Here is a 20225-nt window from a genome sequence, read left to right as displayed (position 1 = left end):
GTACTGCAGTGGGTTTTGCCTGTGGCCAGATAACTACATTAGCATTAGCATCGCCTGGCAGGGTACAACTCAAAGCACCACAGAACAATTCTATTTTTTTTCATCTTTCTGTCACTTCAACACCAGTCATTTGAATTTATGCTCCCATATATGAGTCTTTATCCTCTAAATGGTGTTTATAAGCATCGGTTCCCTAGAACTAAGCCCGTACTGCAGTGGGAGGGACTGTACATTCACGTTAGCTTAGCTTAGCAAGCTACAGCTTAAAGCTCTTAACACGCCGATTTTGGCTTTCTGTCACTCCATATCTGATCAGTCGACTTTGCTCTCGCTATTGTAAGTTTTTATCATCCGTACTTGTGATAGCAGAGCAATTAGTCGAATCGAGTATGCACTGTGGTGTTTGAAACTCTTTAGCTAAGTTAGCTAGCTAGGAAAGAAGAGTCGGCTAGCATTAGCTTAGCTAGAAGGCCTCAGCTTCCAATGCGTTAACACATCACTGATTACAGCTTCATGTAGCTACAGCTACATCTTCAGCGTTTCCAATGTGCTTTCGTTTGTCCTGCGAGTTAAGATGTCTATTGTTGACTGTAAGTAGCAAGTGAAATTGCACACAAGCAAGACTAATGACTACACAGCTAAAATATTTTTTATATCACCTGTGTATACATTGTGTAATGTACAATCAGTATTTCATTTTTTATGTGTTAACTGTGTGTGTTAATATTAGGCTAGCAGTAATGTTAACCTGTAGTGTAGCTAGCTAGCTAATTTAGCAGGCTTGCAAATTGTATGAGAGAACGTAGTTTTAATTTTTTTTTGTCCCTGTTTTCAGCTTTAGGAAGTGTCTCCAGTTCGGCTAATCAGGTAATTCTCATTAAAAGCCATGTCAAAGGTCAACGGATGCAACAACACTCTCGGTGGAACATAGCCATTTACTCATTTAGCTAGATATGGTAAAGCAAGTTCCAAGTTGAGCTGATTAAATAGCCATTTAAGCTGTCTGTGTACTAACAAAAAACAAAGTAGACGTGAGCATGTCTTGTATCTAAATAAATCATTGACTGTTTTCTAATAGCATGCCTCAATGCCCGGTGTAAACATGCATTAGTTGTCACAGACCCCATTAAAGACTGTTTCAACGGCAGGTGTAAAACACCATACCAATTATGAATACTTAAGCTGCATAACCACTAAAGAAAAGCTTGTAATGTCTCAGAACAGTGACCATATTAGTCACCATGATGATACACATTGCTGGCTGCACCCCAGCGTAAGATTTTAGCTCTAGGTATATTCTTTAATTGTCACTTTCAGGTTCATGGCTCCGTGAAACACTTGTCTGAGACCATTGAGGCATACCAGTGCATTAAGTGCAGCAACTTTCACTGCCCTCTGTGTCTAGAAGGCAACTGGCCATCTTCAGTCCCACATGTCCTGGGTGGTTTTTCATAGGCGTAAGTAAATTACTTAATTGTGCGAATTACAGATGAAAACATTTATATTACACAACTAAATGATTATTCAGTTGTCTGATATATTTAACATAGATTGTTTGTTCTCTAGTTAAATGCTTACATTAGAAAGTTGTATGATTGTTGACACTTTCTGTGTTACTCATTTTAGAATTTAGAATATTCACATATCACCTCGCCTGCTGTGAAAAGCCACATTATCATTGTCCTAGCTGTGGCCAGTTATAAGAAGAACAGACTTCACAAAACACACCCTTAAACATGAGAAAATGCATCAAGAACAGAGGGACTTGCAACAATCTACACCAGTCAAAGAATGGGAGGACCTGCTACAGGCAATCCTTCTCCTGCCTACCTCTGCTCAAGATCAGGGAAACCTGCCACAGCCCACTCCAGCACAAGATCAGGGAAACCTGTCACAGTCTTCTCCAACATAAAGTCAGAAATTGGATGCTGTTCCTTGGGCATGTGACTGAGCCAAGATTTTTGTCCATGACAGAGGAAGACTGCCAGAAAGCCCTTAGTGAAGTCTTGAAGGGAGATGGCTCAGAGGCCAAAGAATCCTTTATTTCTGAATACAGAGAGGATATGGATATGTTTTTGCAAGCCTGTCTTGTCGAGCAGAAGCTCTGGATCAACGCATGGTTCACTTTTATACAGTGCCCCTTGCCACGGACTGCCTGAGGTACAGACACTGGACTGCAGTGTCCCTCACCGCGCACTGCCTGAGCTTTTGTTTCAGACTGTCCTTTATATGTTCATAAACAATTAAAGAAATAATATTAATTTACACAAGTTATTTTTTTTTTCACTCATGGATTTGTTGGTCTCTTATGTTTGTCCTTACCACATCTTTATATTTAAAGCAGGTGATTTGTTTGAACATTGCTGGTTCTAGTGACTAAGTATTTGTATTGCATTTTTACAAATACAGAGGTTTGTATGGTGTCCACATAATTTCTGCTTTGGATATTAGCATTAGCATTGCTGCACATTTAAAAATTACATAAGACTACTGAGTGTTTTCATGTGATTCTGAATAGACGTTATCATTGTGTGTGGTGAGATCAATGAAAATCATTATGGGAAATAATGAGAGTTAACATTTGAATATTTTCTGACCACCTGAAATGCCCTTCACTATGGGTAAATATCACTGGGGATCTTAAAGTGAACTTCCTTTTGTTGAGGGGTAGAAAAAAAGATAATAGGTTCTCACATGTTTAGAAGTATTAATATCAAATTCTTTACAAATATAACAATGATTATTAATATTAGTGTAGCATTTTCCAGTTAAGACATTTGTGAAATGTTGGTAGGTGTTTCTGATAAAAGGTCAAGGTGCATAATAAAGTACATACCTGTGCAAACATCAAACTTATATATAGGGAGATCTATTTAACTTGCCGGTGTGAACAATTGTGCTGAAAAAAATGGATTATGATTTTATTGTGTCAAGTGGTTGCACAACAAAAATATGCCATATATGCCACATGAACTGTAAACTGTTTTACATTTTAGTCATTTGACATGTTTTAAAGTAAATTCAAAGCACTGATTTTGAGCATGACAGATGAAGATGGCAAGACATCTTACATAATACCCTAATTTTAATAGGCAATGAGAATTTTAGCATTTCATAATATGTTGTCTGGAACATATAGTAAAAAAAGCAGAATAATGCATAAATGCAGTAGGAGGACATGCACAAAAATAATTTAACCGGTAAAAATGATGGGGCCACATGGTGAGAAAAGACATGTATTCTGCTTTTTTTCTATTTATAAAATAACAGGCGATTTTAAAATGGACACTACAATGCCTTAATGGACGTGCAATAAAATCTTTGTAACTGCTTCCTTCAGCAATGCTTGTTTCCACATGGTTTTTATGGTTTTGGCTGTTTCTGTAAAAAGCTCTAAGGTGGCACAAAAACCTCCCACTTGCTAGGATCCACCCACTTGCGGTCTATGGTCTGCAGAGATACATACTTTTAAGCGTTCCATGTCAAACCGTGTCCGTGTGGAAATGCCACTGGAACGGTTACCCTCCGTGCTCAGGACCGTTCGGTCCTGCAGTGGAAAAGAGGCCTTCGTGAGAGTATTAGAAAGTGATGGCAGCAACTCCTCCAGAGTATTCTGTGGGTCTGTGTCGGTTTCCGAGTTGTCAGATTGCATGTTGTCGTCAGTATTCATAAATTTGGTCAAATATAAATGGTCCGAGAAAGAGGCCAGAGTATTCTTCTTTCTTTTGCTCACCATTTTACTCATCTTTTCTGCTCTGCTAGCTAGCAAGGTACATCATCTAAAGTGATTAGCCAAACTTCTGTTTTGGTGCATTGATCTTTCTTCTTTTATTTTAAACAACTAGAGATTTATTTAAACAAAAACTGCTGTGAAAAAGTCTCTAAAGTTCCTACACTGAAAAAACCAAGATGGCGGTGCATGCACACGCTACTTTTGTACGTCTTCGTCGCATCTACCTGTCTTGAAGCGCACATACAGCTGTGAGTTCCTGCTCGACATTGGCAGAACCTCATTTTTAGAGTTAAACTCGCAGCACAAAGAAGAGCTACAAGTCTGCGGTCTACTTAGGAGTCCGGCACCAACACCGCCCCCGACTCCTGCATCTCGCCCAGAGTGGAGGCGCCACAAGCGGCAAGAGAGGAAGCAGAAGAGGGGTAAGCGCGGCGGTATCCGAGCTAGGCTAACGGCCAGCCCACACAAGCCAGCCATCCCCACCATGGTACCGGCCAACGTACGCTCAGTGGACAACAAACTGGACTACATACGCCTGCTACGCACAACCCAGAAGTCTGTGAGAGATTGTTGTGTGTTTGTGTTTACGGAAACATGGCTCAGTAACAACGTCCCGGACCACGCCATTCAGCTTCAGCGGCTAACATGCTATCGAGCAGACAGAGCTCTCGTTGAAGGAGGTAAGACCCGCGGCGGGGGGCTTTGTGGTTACATCAATGATGCCTGGTGTCACGACGCTGCTGTGGTCTGCAAACACTGCTCACCGTTAGTGGAGTTTATGGCTATTAAGCGCAGACCATTCAACCTACCGAGGGAATTTACTGCCGTTATAATCATCGCTGTTTATATCCCTCCAGGCTCCAATAACAACAATAGGAGTAAGGCAGTGAATGAGCTGTATTGTCACATCAGTGAGCAGCAGACAGCCCACCCTGATGCTTTTCTCATCTGGAGATTTCAATCATGCAGTCCCAAAGAGTGTGTTTCCAAAAATATATCAATACATAGACTTTTCAACACAGGGAAAAAACACACTGGACCATGTTTACACCACCCAGAGAGAAGCTTACAAGGCCATTCCCCTCCCCCACCTTGGTGCCTCTGACCACATTACTGTTATGCTAATGCCAGCATACAGACCACTGGTTAAAGTCACCAAACCAGTTCAGAAGCAGGTACGAGTGTGGCCGGAAAGGTCTTCAGAGACACTTTAAGACTGCTTTAACATTACAGACTGGAATGTGTTTAAACAAGTGGCGACCTACAACACCATCACTGATCTCCAGGAGTATGCTGACACAGTCACTGGCTACATCTCCAAGTGCAGTGAGTGTGTAACTGTTCTCAAGACCATTACGGTTCAGGCCAATCAGAAGCCATGGCTGACAGGGGAGGTCTACAGGCTACTGAAGGCTAGGAATGCTGCCTTCTCAGCAGGAGATGAGGTGGGCCTGAGGGCAGCTAGGACCAACCTGTTCCGTGGCATCAGAAAGGCAAAGAGGCAGTACTCCAGGAGGATAGCCCATCGCTTCAGTGACAGCAGAGATACACGGAGCCTGTGGCGGGGATACAGACCATCACAGACTACAAGGCCCCAGCGCAGACCTGTGACAGCTCCACCTCTCTGCTGAATGAGCTTAACAACTTCTTCGCCCGGTTTGACACAGACAACAAGATGCCTGCACAGAAGATCACCCTGTTGTGTTGCCTCAAAGCCACCACCATCATCCCTGATGATGGACTACCATCCGGTTGCACTCACTCCCTTCCTCATGAAGTGCTTCGAACATGCAACACATCATGTCTGTCCTTCCCCCATTCCTGGACCCCTTCCAGTTTGCATATCAGCCATATCGCTCGGTTGATGATGCCATCTCCACAGCCCTCCACTCAGCCCTGACATCTGGACAAAAAAAAGACTCTTATGTCAGAATGCTTTTCATAGATTTCAGCTCCGCATTTAATACAACCAGCCCCCAGCAGCTCATTCTCAAACAGGACAGGCTGGGGCTGAACACTTCACTGTGCAACTGACTGTTAGACTTCCTGACTGGGAGACCACAGGCAGTACAGGCGGGCAACACCACATCCCGCACCATCACACTGAACATGAGGGCTGCCCAAGGATGTGTACTGAGCCCCCTCCTATTCACTCTGATGTCTCACGACTGCACACCGTTGCACAGCTCCAACCTCTTCATCAAGTTCGCGGATGACATGACTGGTGGGTCTCATCAGCAACAACAATGAGACAAACTACAGGAGTGCGGTGAGCCGCCTGGCCTTGTGATGTAGACACAATCTCCATCTGAACATTGAGGAGACGAAGGAGATCGTTGTGGACTTCAGGAGAACGTGTACCCAGCACGCTCCTCTGACCATCAACGGTGCTGCTGTGGAGAGGGTGAAAAGCACCAACTTCCTGGGCGTGCACATCACAGAGGACCTCTCCTGGGCCAACAACACAGCATCACTGACCAGAAGGGCTCATCAAACTGAGAAGAGCCAGACCCCCAGCCCCCATCATGTGTATCTTCTACAGAGGTACCATCAAGAGCATCCTGACCAGCTGCATCACCATGTGGTATGACGCCTGCACCGTGTGCTGCTGCAAGACACTCCAGCGCATCGTGAGAGCAGCTGAGAAAATTGCTGGCACCTCCCTGCTCTCCCTCCAAGAGATATACAGCTCCCGTCTCACCCGGAAAGCCCGCTGCATGGCAGGTGATCCCACTCACCCACTACACAGCTTCTTCAGCCTGCTGCCATCAGGGAGGAGACTGCAGAGTCTCAGGGCCAGGAATTTTAATTAAATTTAAATGAGGACTTGCTCATCGTCTAGGGAAAAGAATCAAATTGAAGTTTTTCATATGCACACCATGACAGAGATGACTTTGCACTTTGACACTAAACACTGGATTGCTAAAGAAACTAGGGGTATTGAATTCACCGAACAAACGTACTGAAATTAGCTGATTCTCTAAATTATGTGGCCTTTGAGCAGCGAGCAAAACAATACTAACGCTAGCATAAAACTGGCCTAAGTTTGAACCAAGGAAAAGCAAAGTCACAGGGACTGAATCACAAGAAGTAGCCGTGTGGGTGAACCTACGCTCTGGATGCCTCAGAGCCGTGGTGACGCGTGTGCTGCGTTGAGGAAGAGAGGCCGCTGCTGGCATGGGCTGGAGAAGGGTCCGTAGGTCAAATGGCAAATCCACTGGACGCCTCAGAGCCGTGGCGATGCGCGTGCCGCGTTGATGAAGAGAAGCCGCTGCTCACATGGGCTGGGAAGGGTCTGCAGGTCAAAGGACGAGGCCGCTGAAGGTGCGAGCCCTTGGCCGACGCTTTGGACTGGACCACACTGGCAAGGCAGGCTTCCCGCGATGCGTGGCGGCGGCCTCTCCAGTGAGGAATGCAGGTCTTCTGCTTGACGATGGAGGCAGGCAGTGGCTGGAGCAGGCTCTTGAGGTGGATTTCAGTCAGCACTGTGTTTGCTTCTGTTTCTGTTCTTAAACTAGGTTTGTAGCGACCTATCGTTGCCAATTAGACTTTCAAATAGATTAACAAAACTTGAAAAACAAACGCAGCTAGATGCAGCTTTACTTTAAGATTGCTGAGTTAATGAAACAAAATGAACTAAGACACAAGACAAACAACTAACATTTAAGATCTGCAGAACTTGGCTAAAGGGCAAAAGTGGAGAGCAGGCTTCTTTACTTGCAGTTTCTTTAATGTTACATGTTGGCTGTCTCGCTCCCTTCAGGACCAGTCTTTCTGACTGTTTCTTGTCCTGACTGTTGATTCTTTGCTGGCTTTAAGGAAAGAACTTTGAGAGGTGGAGCTAAGGCGGGGAAAAGGTTTTGGTTGGTTTGTTGGGTTGCATATAATGAATATGCAATTTCTTTGAATGCTGCTCAAGTGTCACATAATCCTTTGGAGATTCTGGGTGTGGTTACACTTAAATAAAAGAAACTTAGAAGCATGCAATTTCATATATAAAACATTATTGTTTCCATAGTGACTATTACAAATAACTATGGAGCTTACAGATTATTAGATCTAAACGTATACCATAATATGGTTACATACAATTAGTTGAATCCTTAACAATTCTAGTCATATAAGAAATAGGAACTACTTAGACAAAAGAATTAAATTGTTAAAAGACAGTTTCGAAGTTATAAGTCACACTACCATTTCTAAACAATGCTTAAATGAATGGTTACATAATAACTCAGAGTAAAATAAGTGAGTACATTATCATCAATATTTCTGTAGATATTTGGCAGAAACTCTAGGATTAAAGTATACATAGTCACACAAGCTACAAACTTTATAATCCTACTTCTAATAACACTACAAGAAGACTTGCAAGAGAAAGCTGATATATTAGATTAAACTGTGATTATGCAACATATGGATTGCATGTTTCTCAAATAAACAAAAAAGAAAAATTAATAAAATGGGTGAAATGAACACAGTTGCGAATGATCAAAGATAAACACAATAACCTAGTTCAACGAAACAGTGTTACAATTCAAGAATCAAAATAACTACTATAGAGTATAATAGAGTATAGTGTAGAGAGTTTGGTATTAATTCCCTTTGGCAGTGATTAACTGATTCATGTCTGACAATGCAACATGTTAACAGTAACAGAGGTGTTCTTCACAGCTTGATAAAGGAAAGGCATTTGACTGCTACTTGATTAAAAATAATTTGCCAGAAAGCAGGGTGCCTAGTCTCTGGAGCCTAGTTTCACTATGCACTTAAGAGTATCTGGCCACACCAGGGGTCTGCTCACGGATTTGTGAGGTCTCAACAGTCCCCTCACCCAGGGTTGATTGGTGGGCCATCTTTGGCCTTTGTTTTAGGCTAGATGTCAATTTTTCGGTGTCCAAAAATTGACTTCTGTCCAAAGGTCTCTTCAGGATGTTTAAAAAGGGTGGCATGAAGTTCCATTAAGTTGCACTTAAACTGTTAATCAAAAGAAAAAGAAAGTCTTCGGACCTCTGGGTCAAAGTAGGTCTGTTTTGAGGTGAGCCACCCCTCCCCCCCCTTCCCCACTTCTGCACCAGGTTGCCAAAAAGGGGGAGAGCAGATGGGGGTTGAGAAACGTGTCTTTAGCACTCAGCCATAAATTTACTATTGGTCCTTCTAAACATCCTGCCACCTGCAGATACAGATTTCACTTTGCTCAAAAAGTTCTTATCAGTTTATGAATTAAAAACAGCAAAGCACGCTACAAGATTCATAACACAAAATCACACAAATGTGAATTTGCTGGCACTGTGTAGCTGTATCAGGGGTGTGCTTTCAAGCGAACACTGTGATAGGTTCAGTTCATCAGTAGTCAGCATCAACTTTAATGACATCCCATTTTTCCAGTTTCTGATTGTTCTCTCCATTCCTCCTGCTCCTTTCCTCTTCTAGATTTCTTTATTAGAAAATGTTGATAGTAGAAAAAGATTACATGTATAACAAAATCTTATCGTAAGATCTTAAAATTCTAAATTTTTATGTGAGGAATTATATTTTAGCATGTAAGATTTTATTTCTCAAGATTTAATTTCTTTTTCCAGTTCATTATTATTGCAGTAAAAAAAAATGTACTAACATGAATTAAAGTTTAACACATGGTATTTACAATTAAAAGTTAAATTGTCATGCTGAAATTCAAATTTTTTATTTTAAATTTTACTTACTATTTTTTTTGTTGTTATCAGGGATTATTTTGCACATGCAGAAATTAAAATTACACTAGTAAATATTAAATGTTGACTAGCAAAAATTCACTTTTGACTAGAAAGAAACGAATTTACTAGCAAAATGTAATTTTCACGTGTAAAATGAATTCCTTAGTAAAATCTACAGTAAACTGAAAATAGAATTAAAAATTGCTTTGCAACTACCACACTAATAAGATCATCACATTTAAGTAAATTCTTATTTTTAAATACAGTTTAGAATGCTATTACAAAGGGAGTGTGTGACTTTACTGACTCTCTATGAAATTAACTCATGTTTTGAGGAACGTAAGACACACAACTAGCACAACCAGTGTGAGTACTGTATTCATTTGGAAGTACCAATGAGTATTCAAAGCCTTTAAAAATGCTGTTCAGGCCAGCCCTAGAAACAAGGCATTTTGGGTTAATATTGTCATTATCTTGCAAAAACTCCCATTTTTGTTTTTATTTTTTTATATTTGCATTTTTACATTAGCTTTTAATACAAGTTAAGAAAGTTTTGTCCTTCTCCTGTAAATTTACCATTTCAGAGACCGTAACCATATAATAAATCATGGTGCCGTGATTAAAAAAAAAAAAAATCAGGCAAAAGTCATTATATTTCAATTCAAGATTACAGAAAAACTACAACTCTACTCTTAAATTGAATAATACGATGAATCGTACTTAACATGACCAGAGACACACCGATCAGGTATAACATTATGACCACCTCCTTGTTTCTACGCTCATTGTCCATTTTATCAGCTCCACTTACTATACAGTTTCACTTTGTAGTTCTACAATTACAGACTGTAGTCCACTTTGTTAGCCCCCTTTTACCCTGTTTTTCAGAGGTCAGGACCCCCATGGACCCTCACAGAGCAGGTACTATTTGGGTGGTGGATTATTCTCAGCACTGCAGTAACACTGATGTGGTGGTGGTGTGTTAGTGTGTGTTGCGCTGGTCTGAGTGGATCAGACACAGCAGTGCTGCAGAGTTTTTAAACAACTCAGTCTCACTGCTGGACTGAGAATAGTCCACCAACTAAAAACATCCAGCCAACAGCATCCTGTGGGCAGCATCCTGTGACCACTGATGAAGGACTAGAGGATGACCAACACAAACCGTGCAGCAGCAGATGAGCTATTGTCTCTGACTTTACAAGGTGGACCGACAAGGTAGGAGTGTCTAATAGAGTGAACAGTGAGTGGACACAGTGTTTAAAAACTCCAGTAGCACTGCTGTGTCTGATCCACTCACCACACCACCACCACATCAGTGTTACTGCAGTGCTGAGAATGATCCACCACCCAAATAGTACCTGCTCTGCGAGGGCCCATGGGGGTCCTGACCACTGAAGAACAGGGTAAAAGGGGGCTAACAAAGTAGGCAGAGAAACAGATGGACTACAGTCTGTAATTGTAGAACTACAAAGTGCACCTATACAGTGAAGCTGATAAAATGGACAATGAGAGTAAAAACAAGGAGGTGGTCATAATGTTATGCCTGATCAGTGAACAAGGTAAAGTCAGCCAGAACATTTTTCCTTCTCCTATAAAGTTACCATTTGAAATAAAAGCTTTTGCTGTGACACTGGCAATATTTTGTGATCACAATATCTTTTCTCTATGTATTTCATCAAGATTTAAAGAAAAATGTGCTTTATTGTTGACTGAACCTTTCAAGAGGTTCAATTAATCAATCAATCAATCAACCAACCAACCAATCTTTATTTAATCTCCGAGAATATTAAGGGTGACCCTCATTTACAATGACGCCGGCAAGCTGAGCTTTAGTGTTTCCTGTAGTGAGTTCCAGCTCGCTGGTGCACTGTAACTAAAAGCAGATTTTAAAACCAGTTTGTATTCTTGTAACTGTTTCTAATGCATCCAATGGGGCAGTGGTCACTAATGGCAAAGACAAAGACTCCTGAGGCAGTAACTTTGTCCATTTTATTGGACAGAATTAAGTCTAGCAGGGTAGATTTGGTGGGATCCTTCAGATTTGGGCATGTTGATTCCGTGACTAATTGTATGAGGGTAAGATTTCCACATACTTCCTTTAAGTAATCGGATGCATTACAAAGCAATATAAGGTTAAAATACCCTAGGACCAGCATTTCAGAAGTGGTATATTGTGATAAAAGATTGATATTTCATCAAGTGCAGAAGACGGAGCAGTGGGAGGCCTGTATATGCCAGCTAAAATAAGAGAGTTATTTTTCCCAAGGGACACTTCCAGAGCTATGAACTCACAGTATTTTTCTTTGGAGACTGCAGTTTATAGGGTGGCTTGTATAGTTAATCTTATATAAATAGCAACTCTGCCTCCTCTTGATTCTCTGTCTATTTTATAAAGGTTAAAATCATTTAAGGCCACGTCTTCATCACTTGTAGACTGTCTCTGTTATTATTAAAATATCTGGATCAGATTGTGCAATCAGGACTTTAAGTTGATCCATTTTATTCTTCTAAAGTAGGCTTCTAACGTTAAGATGAATTATGCCTAAACCTTTTCTGTTTTTAAAACTCTCAGGATCTGTTATAGCATTTACTGCAGAGTTTTGAAGAGCTGGTCCTGGGTCTTCTACCCAAAACTACAGAAATACTTGAGTATGAGTTTGAGGTACTCCTAAAAATCTATCACCCTGAAGAGTTTAGTTCCAACACATTCAGATGCTACTTGACTCACACAATCATGTGTTTTAGATTAGGGCTGGAACTAAACTCTGCAAGGTGCTATATCTCCAGGAGCAGCAATGATTTAGGCCTTACTATGGCCTAAAGAACTATGAGCCAAAATGCTCACTAGTGGCTGCTTATGAAACTACAGTCTAGCTTCTTATAAGCATGTCAGCACACCAGCAAGCGCACAACAGATGCTTAGTGATTACATGATCTAATACAGCATGAATGGAGCCATAAATTCTTGTTTAAGCCTTGTGGAAAAAACAAACTCCTAAAGATATTTGTGAGATTAGCTAGAAATACTAGCATATTATTCAGGTTTTGATTATTCTATTTACTATGAAAAACAAGTTTTCTGAAATAAGAGTGATGGTTTTCTTGTCAACAAAAGACAGGACATTGCTCTGAATAGCTTCAGTAGTAGCTTTGGCAATAGCTCATTTGAACAGGTAGCTTTCATCGCTAAAACCTCCTCCTTATAAGACATAAAAATCTACTGCTTTGAAGCCAAGTGACTAAATGATTTGATGCCTTTTAAGGTAAAGTGCTAATGCTACCATTATGGCTTATTAATGTTCAAGCAATGTTTAATGCTGAGGAGGGCTTCTTGTTAGAGGTCCGCTTTGGTAACTTAGTGGGTTTCAAGATTGTAATGTCAGTTAACTGTTGTAATCAACGTAGATGATTTTTGTACATTCTTGTTGACTCAATAACAAAATGCCATTTCTGAGTAAAACATTAGCTAACAATAGTTGACTATCAGTATCGGTTAGGCATCAGGTCTCCATGAGCACCCCACTAAGTGCTATTCACTACATTTTTAGCTAATATGAGCTATTCAAATCACAAAAACCTTTATAGCTTGCTGACGTCCTATGAATTTCATTCAGCTTGACCTTGGTTTTGTTTGTTGAGCCTGTCTACCCTCTCCTTATTTCACAATATCAGGAGCACGGCGGTACTGTTAGTTTAGCTAAGTAAGCAGACAACTTAGTTGGCCAGATAGTTAGGCTATGACCTACTGAACAAAACCAATATTATTCAGTTTTGCTATCATTGATATGAATCATACACAGTTCTAACTTACTCAATACCTAACTAGTTATGTATAACGTTTGATCTCCACAACACTAGGGGGCAGCCTGCATTCTGATGCGATGAGTTTTCATGCAATGGAATATACAGGGAGATTCACTCGAAAGAGGCCCTGAATATTCTGTTGTAACTCCCGTTAGGATGAAGCAGACCGAACCAAAAAAACACGCTACATACCTTGACACACTGCTCAATACTGTACACCACCATCCTGATGAGAAGTCGAGTGACTGAGTGAAGCTGGCAAATAGAAAGCTGACTTCAGCTTCATCTAAATCACTGCATCACAAATTGCTACCAGTATTAAAACTAAAGCTCAGATGTGTTTATAGCCAGTCACCCCACCAAAAAAACACAACATTTGGATATGAATTGGGTGCTGCACAAACTTGCATTGCCTTTGGGACCATCAGGATCCCCTCCGGATATGAAACATTCTCCAACAATCTTCTCTGCAGTTGGTGCAGTTTACTCATTCAGTCATTAAAGCTTTATGCCGTGAAGAGTGCCGCTTTCTGTTGCTTACTGCCCCCCAGTTGCATGCACATCTCTATGATGATGTTGCACAGAAACATGTGGGACCCACCACAATATCTTGCGTCTCAGAGCTAATTTTCATCATCATGCATGGGAGCGGGTGGTTAGAAAGCCCAGAGCAAGCAGACGTGGGACAACATATACTTCTGGTGAAAATCTTGCAAATTAATGAATAGCCTAAGTACAATGACAACAATCAATCAATAATTGGCATATATAAATGATATCTTACAGCAAAATAACAAAATAATAAACTCATTTTAAATATGTATGAAGCAACCAGGAAACAACAAATTAATTGCTTTCTTGTAGACTCTTGTGGAAATGGTGGAGCATTTACACAGTCAGACACAGTGCTCATTCAACTGTGAATAATGGCAATGGAAACCAGCTGTACGGGACCGTGGGTGGGTGAGGGACAAGACACTTAGGCTACAGGACAAATGGCCCCACGCAGAGCTCTACTTGTCTTTTACACAAGGTCTTTTAGCAAACTTTAATGGGACAATACAAAGAACGGCATGTGTAGGAATGCATTACTATTTATTTTTACAGTCTATATTTTATTTTTGTTTACGTAACCAGTGATTAAATTTTTTATCTGTAATGTTATTTGTTGATAGACATCATATAAAAAAAATATTTTTACCAGATATGGTAATCCAGATAAAGATTAACATACTTATAGCCAGTGTATATCTGTCGGTCAATAGTTTTTCACTGAGCTGTGGTTTAGGGTCTGTTACAGCTTAATCCAAACGTTTCTAGCTTCAGCAATGAAAAACAGCTTCACCCTCCATCATCATGATACTGTGCGCCAGGCATTATATGTTCCTCAGTAACATCTTTCCAGCATTTCTTAATCTAATACTTACTAATTTACTGCCACTGCTGTTCTTACTCTAGGTTTGTTTTGAGGGGTACGGTCAATTAATTTTTCATTCACTTGATGCTTGGAGACAATGGCGACTAGCTGACAGGCATGTCAATCAATTGGTTAGTTTCTGCTTTTGTCTCGCTTTCATTAACATGAACTCATCTATCTCTACCCACCTCTAAGTGAAGATGGACTACCTGGTCCAGAGGATAAGCAGTGGTGGTCTGATTAATTCCACCCTATTTTTAACTCCCAATTAGTAAAACTGACCATTTGCACCAATCATGAAACCTAAAGTGACCTAAGGGAAGGGACTGCTGCAACTGCCAATCACCTGGCAAGGTAACGTCTCTGAGTGTGCATGTGTGTGTATAGGTGGAAAAGGACACACACACATCTTTATTTATCAGTATTGTGTGAACAGTCATTAACTTCTGGCCGCTCCCTTTGCTCTCATCTCTCTGTGTCTGATGCCTCACTTCCATTAGGTGCAACAGCCACTGGCTCCAGTTTTGATGGTGTGCAGCCCCGCCACTTGGACATAAGTGACATTTATTTCTAGGCTGGTCCTTGCATCGGGCAGCCAAACCACAGTTTGGACACACTGTGCCAATAAATAAAATGGGCCATTGACTACTCAACTGTCATCAGAGTGACACAGCAGGACTCCTAGCCTATTGTAGAGAACAGACTGTCTCAAATGTTAGCCAGTGTAATATCTACAATGAAATCTGGACCTGTTAAAATATAGGTCCACTACCCATCAAATGTTTGGGAACACCTAGCTTTTCAAAATGTGCACCAGTGTGCTTCAGTATGACACATTAAAAACCCCTTGCATTCAAAAATGTGGTTTTAATGGTTGGATGGCTTGTTATAATTATATAGACTGATGTTTGTATTAAATGTATTACCATAGTGCAGAGTTCACCTTCTTCCATTGAAAACACAGGCTTTCTCAGTTCATCCGAAAAAAGGGATCACGGTCCAATATAATAAAATATGCTAACGAGATGATGTGCCAGCACTGACAAGAGCCACTAGAGCTTTGAGAGGCGGCATGAGGCCTGCACCTGAGCCCTAAGCACCGACAAGAGATGTGGTAAAGGTTCAGTTAAAAAGAATTGGGAGAATAATTCTTCTTTATAAATGATTATTTATAAAGAAGTAAGGAAAATGGTGCTCTAGGTGCTGTTGAAATTAGAAGCAAATTGAAAATAAGTTTTTGTAGTTGCTTGAATTTGCTCAGTGCTTGTATAGATAGAAAAGCAGGATGGATTGGTGATAAAGAGAGGCAGAAATAAAAAGAAAAAAAAAACGAAAATATGTTCCTTATTATAAGCTTCTATTTGCTGAATTTTCTTTTGCTATTTGCTTTTAAATATTAATTGAACAATGCAGTCACATGACTTTATGAATCTGGAAGACTCCCAGTAAGAAACATTGTGAAATGCAACTGTTTTCTAAAAACTACCGAGTGTTCAATTCCAGAATGTTTTGAGAAAGAAACTATTGGTCACTCGATTGTTGTCTCTTTGCTGCCTGAACTGCTTGAACAAAAGAAATATGGGTACAGTTACAAAGATACAGTTTAAACAGAGGGTACTAGAAGAAATATTATTTTGAATATTAATTTGAATAAATTTTGTAATGAAATAAATCTATTCTGGTATGTGTTTGCACAATAATATACCGAATGTGGGCAATTAGAACAAAAATGTCAACAGGAAAGGTTTTGTTTTTGTTTTTCAGAACAAGTTGTCAAACAATGTTAAAACAAAAGTATACCTTTCATTATAAAATTATGAGATAAAATACCGATATAATGTGACATTCTTTCTCAACATTCTCAAAAATGTGAATGCTTCTAATATGTGATGCATTGGAATGACTGTTGCCATTATGGATGTTATGTTTATGCTACATTTTATTACCTTGTATTGTTGAAAATTCAATTAATTTCTTTAAAAACTCCAATTGTCTCAGCCTTCACGTCCCACAGCAATACCATTTGGATCAAACATAAGGTCTGGTCTGGCAGCCGTGCCGCTAGCCGTTAGCTTTACACACAAATACAAAGATTCGTTCTAGTTCACTGAAGCCTCACTGAAGCCTCACTGACACAAATTTAGAGAAAAAAGATTAAAAGCTGAGCGGGTAAACCTGTGTTTTGTGTTAGCACTAGAAGATAGCATTAGCTTAGCGACAAGGTCTAAACAGTTTTACACAAAACCACACAGGTTCATTCTAGCTCACTGAAGCCTCAGTGATGCAAATTTAGAAAATAAAAACTCAAATCTGAATGAGTAAACTTTTTTGTTATAGAGCTGTTAGGGGGGATTGGGTGGGGGTTGGAAACGGGACAGCAAAGGGCTATTTACAGTTTGGATAATCATGCATGTGCATAGATCTCTGCATTCATAATGAGTTTTGAGACGCTCCTATGCCATTTTTTGTAGTTTCTTGGGCATAACTATAACACAAAATACTTCACAATTTATTATTTACTATAGATTATTTTTTGTGTTTTAATTTATGACTATGGGTACCTTAAAGACCAGGTTTCTGAGGACAATAATATCACGTGTAAATATCTGACAGTCCTATAGGGCTGTGTGAAATATTTTCTATACTGGTGTAGTGAAAATAACTGACATTGAATAATTAAGCTTAAATTTGCACACATGTACAAACAACTAATTTCTCATAAAAAGTGGAAATGTAATCTACTTCCAAAAATAGCTGTGTTTACCTAGGCTGAATAAAATGACGTTCCCTATAGAAAGAATATAGCTAGCTGACATGGAAACAGGAAAAGGAACACACTCATTTTTTAAGATAGTGTTTGCATTCTGATTGGTTTGGTTTTGCTGATGTAACATTAATATGTCAGCTGGCTGTCTGAATATACAGCAGGGCTGTATACTTCCTTTTACTTAAAAAACAAAATTCAGTAGTACAATGATGTAGCAGAGGTTATGTAAGATGAGAGGCGATCGTTGTCTTCTGAGCAAGGTGTTTTACTTCCTCTTCAGTGGATGATTTGTTAACATGTTGGCTTGTCAAGGTAACACTGAGACCAGTGCACTACCATGTGCAGAAAAATGCCATAAGTTTGTTCCCTGTAGAGGACGCAATAACTTCAACAAAACATGTAACCAGGAGTGTTCAAACTTCTGCATACAACTGTATTTATAACAATATTTTGTTTTTCTGAAAAAAGTATGAAAAGTGCCACGTTAGAAAGAAAATTCTATGAAAAACCTGTACAAGAGCAAACAATTTATAAATTTCATGTTTTGTGCTGCACTAAATTCAGTTAAACAGGTCTAATTATGCATCTTTGTAATGAAACATGCAGCTAGTCAGTTATTTATGCATAGAAAGCATCCACAACATACACAGAAAAGCATGTTGTGATATGATTTATCACGACAATGATAAATATCATCATACTGCCCAGGCTACAAGTTACCCAACACTCACTCAAGCTGACAGTTGCAGAACATAAATTTGACCTTGTTCATCTCAAGGTGAAGTAATCAAAGATTTTTCACCCTGATAGACAACACAAAGTCTCAAGAGTGAGAAAGAAAGACTGTCAGGAAAAAAAATTGAAGATGTGTGTGTTTGCGCATAGTGAGATTGTGGTACTCACAAAGATGGATCATGAACAAGATCTTTAAGGTTGATTCCGCTGCGGTCTTCAGCAAGATTTCTGAAGCAGCTATCGCTCACTGCATGAAAGGACAGACAAAAAAGAAAGAGAGACAGTGCATGTTATATTACAGTATTGTGTTGGAATTACCATCCGCGTAAAAACCCTGTGCTGCATCAGCTCTTAGAACTGGAAAAACTGGTTTGGTTAGCCTACCTAGGGTGAAGGGCGAAGCTGAAGTTATATTCTTATTCTCGTCAGCCTCTTATTATTATTTTTTTTCCATTTTAAATGGTACAGTAGTTACATTCTGGTGCCTGAGGACAATGTGAATAAAATATTTGTGAATAAGAAGTTAACTTCAGCTTTGTCTGCCTTAGATGGTTGATCTCTTGTTAGGGAATACTTGGCTTCCCGGTCGAAGTGCAACAATAAGTGGCAAAGAGTGGTAGACTGAACCATGATGGTGTAATCGACACTGATCAAGTATCAACTACCCGTGCTAATACCTCAACCATGCTAACTCTTTTGTGAAAACCTGGTACATCACTGGATGCTGATGAGGACTTGTCTCCTTAGCAGAAGACAGACAAAATAGTTTGTCAGAGAAACAAATTTTTTGGAACTAGCTAACATTATCTAGAGTAGTTAGCCTAATTAGCAGTAAAGCTGTGTTACATCTGCTTTTTAAATCACGTCCTTAACAACACTTCCTTGGCAATGTGCTCATGTTAAGGCACTTGACTGGTACAGTGTTATATACATATTTACTCAAATATGAGCAAAACCGTAACATTTTACTGTCTTGTTAAAACATAAAAATGGTGTTTCACTGAACTGTTAGTCTCTCTATTTTCTGTCTTCCTGTGCTGAAACAGAAACGAGTACCTGAACAGCAATTTCAGCTTTTGAATACTTGCACCTTGAACAGTTACCCAAGTACTTGAGTATCCGTACACATCCCTAGTTAACTGTCAAATTTTAACAGAAATAAATATAAAGAACTGAAAGTCTTCCTGAATGTGTTTTTTTTCACATTTAACATTTAAAGACACAAGGGTTTTATCAGCAGGATTTCTGCTGATGCTGATCAATCTGTGAAACCAGGATTTCTGCTGATGCTGCACAATCTGTCAAACCTTAAGGTGAGCCAATTCTGAGTCAAATGATATATATCTGTTTGCCCCTAGTCACCATAGCTCCCAGAAAGGTAGCTAGAGATCACAATTACAACTCGTCATGTCATATAATACCCTTTACCCCTACATTCACTGCTGTCTACAAGTTTGATACACAAACCAAAACAAAGAAGATTTTGACCAAAATAAACATCAGAACTTAGTCACTCATCACTAAACCAACTGAATTTTCAGCACCACTGAGGTTGGCTACAAAACTAAAAATGTCCCAGTATGCTCCAACCAGCTGCATCACTTCTGTATTTTAAAGTCTTCAAGAAAATGATGTATGAGAGTGACCTGTAGTGTGATATTTAATAAAGCACTGTCTTTCACACAAGCTTAATATCTTTTTACGCAAAATGGGGATGGTGCAACACTTGCTTCGTAACTACAGCATTCTTAGTCTTCTCTCTCTCCTTGTCTCCCTGTCTTTCCATTTCACACTCGCACATACTCAATCCTTGATCTATAAATAGACTGGTTTGCCCTGCAGGAGGCAGTAGAAGTGAGCACTGCTCAGGGAAGTGGCAAAAACTTCTGACACACACACACACACACACACACACACACACACACACACAATCGTCTTCATGTGTATATGCGTGCCAATTAATGCTCATCCTATGTTGTAGAAATGGACTGGACAGAGAAAGAGAGAGACAGAGTGTTTCTGATCAACAGCAGAAAATATGTGCTCTGATTAAATTCAGTATTTTGTTGGTTA

At 39.8% G+C, this 20225-nt stretch overlaps 1 protein-coding gene across 5 annotated transcripts in view; it reads right to left on the bottom strand.

The window, feature by feature from the left end:
• The window catches only part of LOC118823270 (gephyrin), a 222694-nt gene that overhangs the window by 159889 nt on the left and 42580 nt on the right, over window positions 1-20225 (bottom strand). For all 5 annotated transcript variants that reach the window (XR_005008518.1, XM_036592743.1, XM_036592744.1 and 2 more), the window contains exon 2: window positions 18321-18399. Coding sequence is in view for 4 of the 5 variants with exons in the window: in XM_036592743.1 (XP_036448636.1) it covers window positions 18321-18399 (79 nt within the window). In the remaining variant the exon portion in view is untranslated. The remainder of the gene's footprint in view (window positions 1-18320; window positions 18400-20225) is intronic.

This window comes from Colossoma macropomum, unplaced genomic scaffold, assembly GCF_904425465.1.
Source record: "Colossoma macropomum unplaced genomic scaffold, Colossoma_macropomum, whole genome shotgun sequence".
Classification (NCBI taxonomy): domain Eukaryota; kingdom Metazoa; phylum Chordata; class Actinopteri; order Characiformes; family Serrasalmidae; genus Colossoma; species Colossoma macropomum.
The sequence above is the reverse complement of the archived record's forward strand: the minus strand, read 5'-3'. Positions and strand labels throughout refer to the sequence as shown.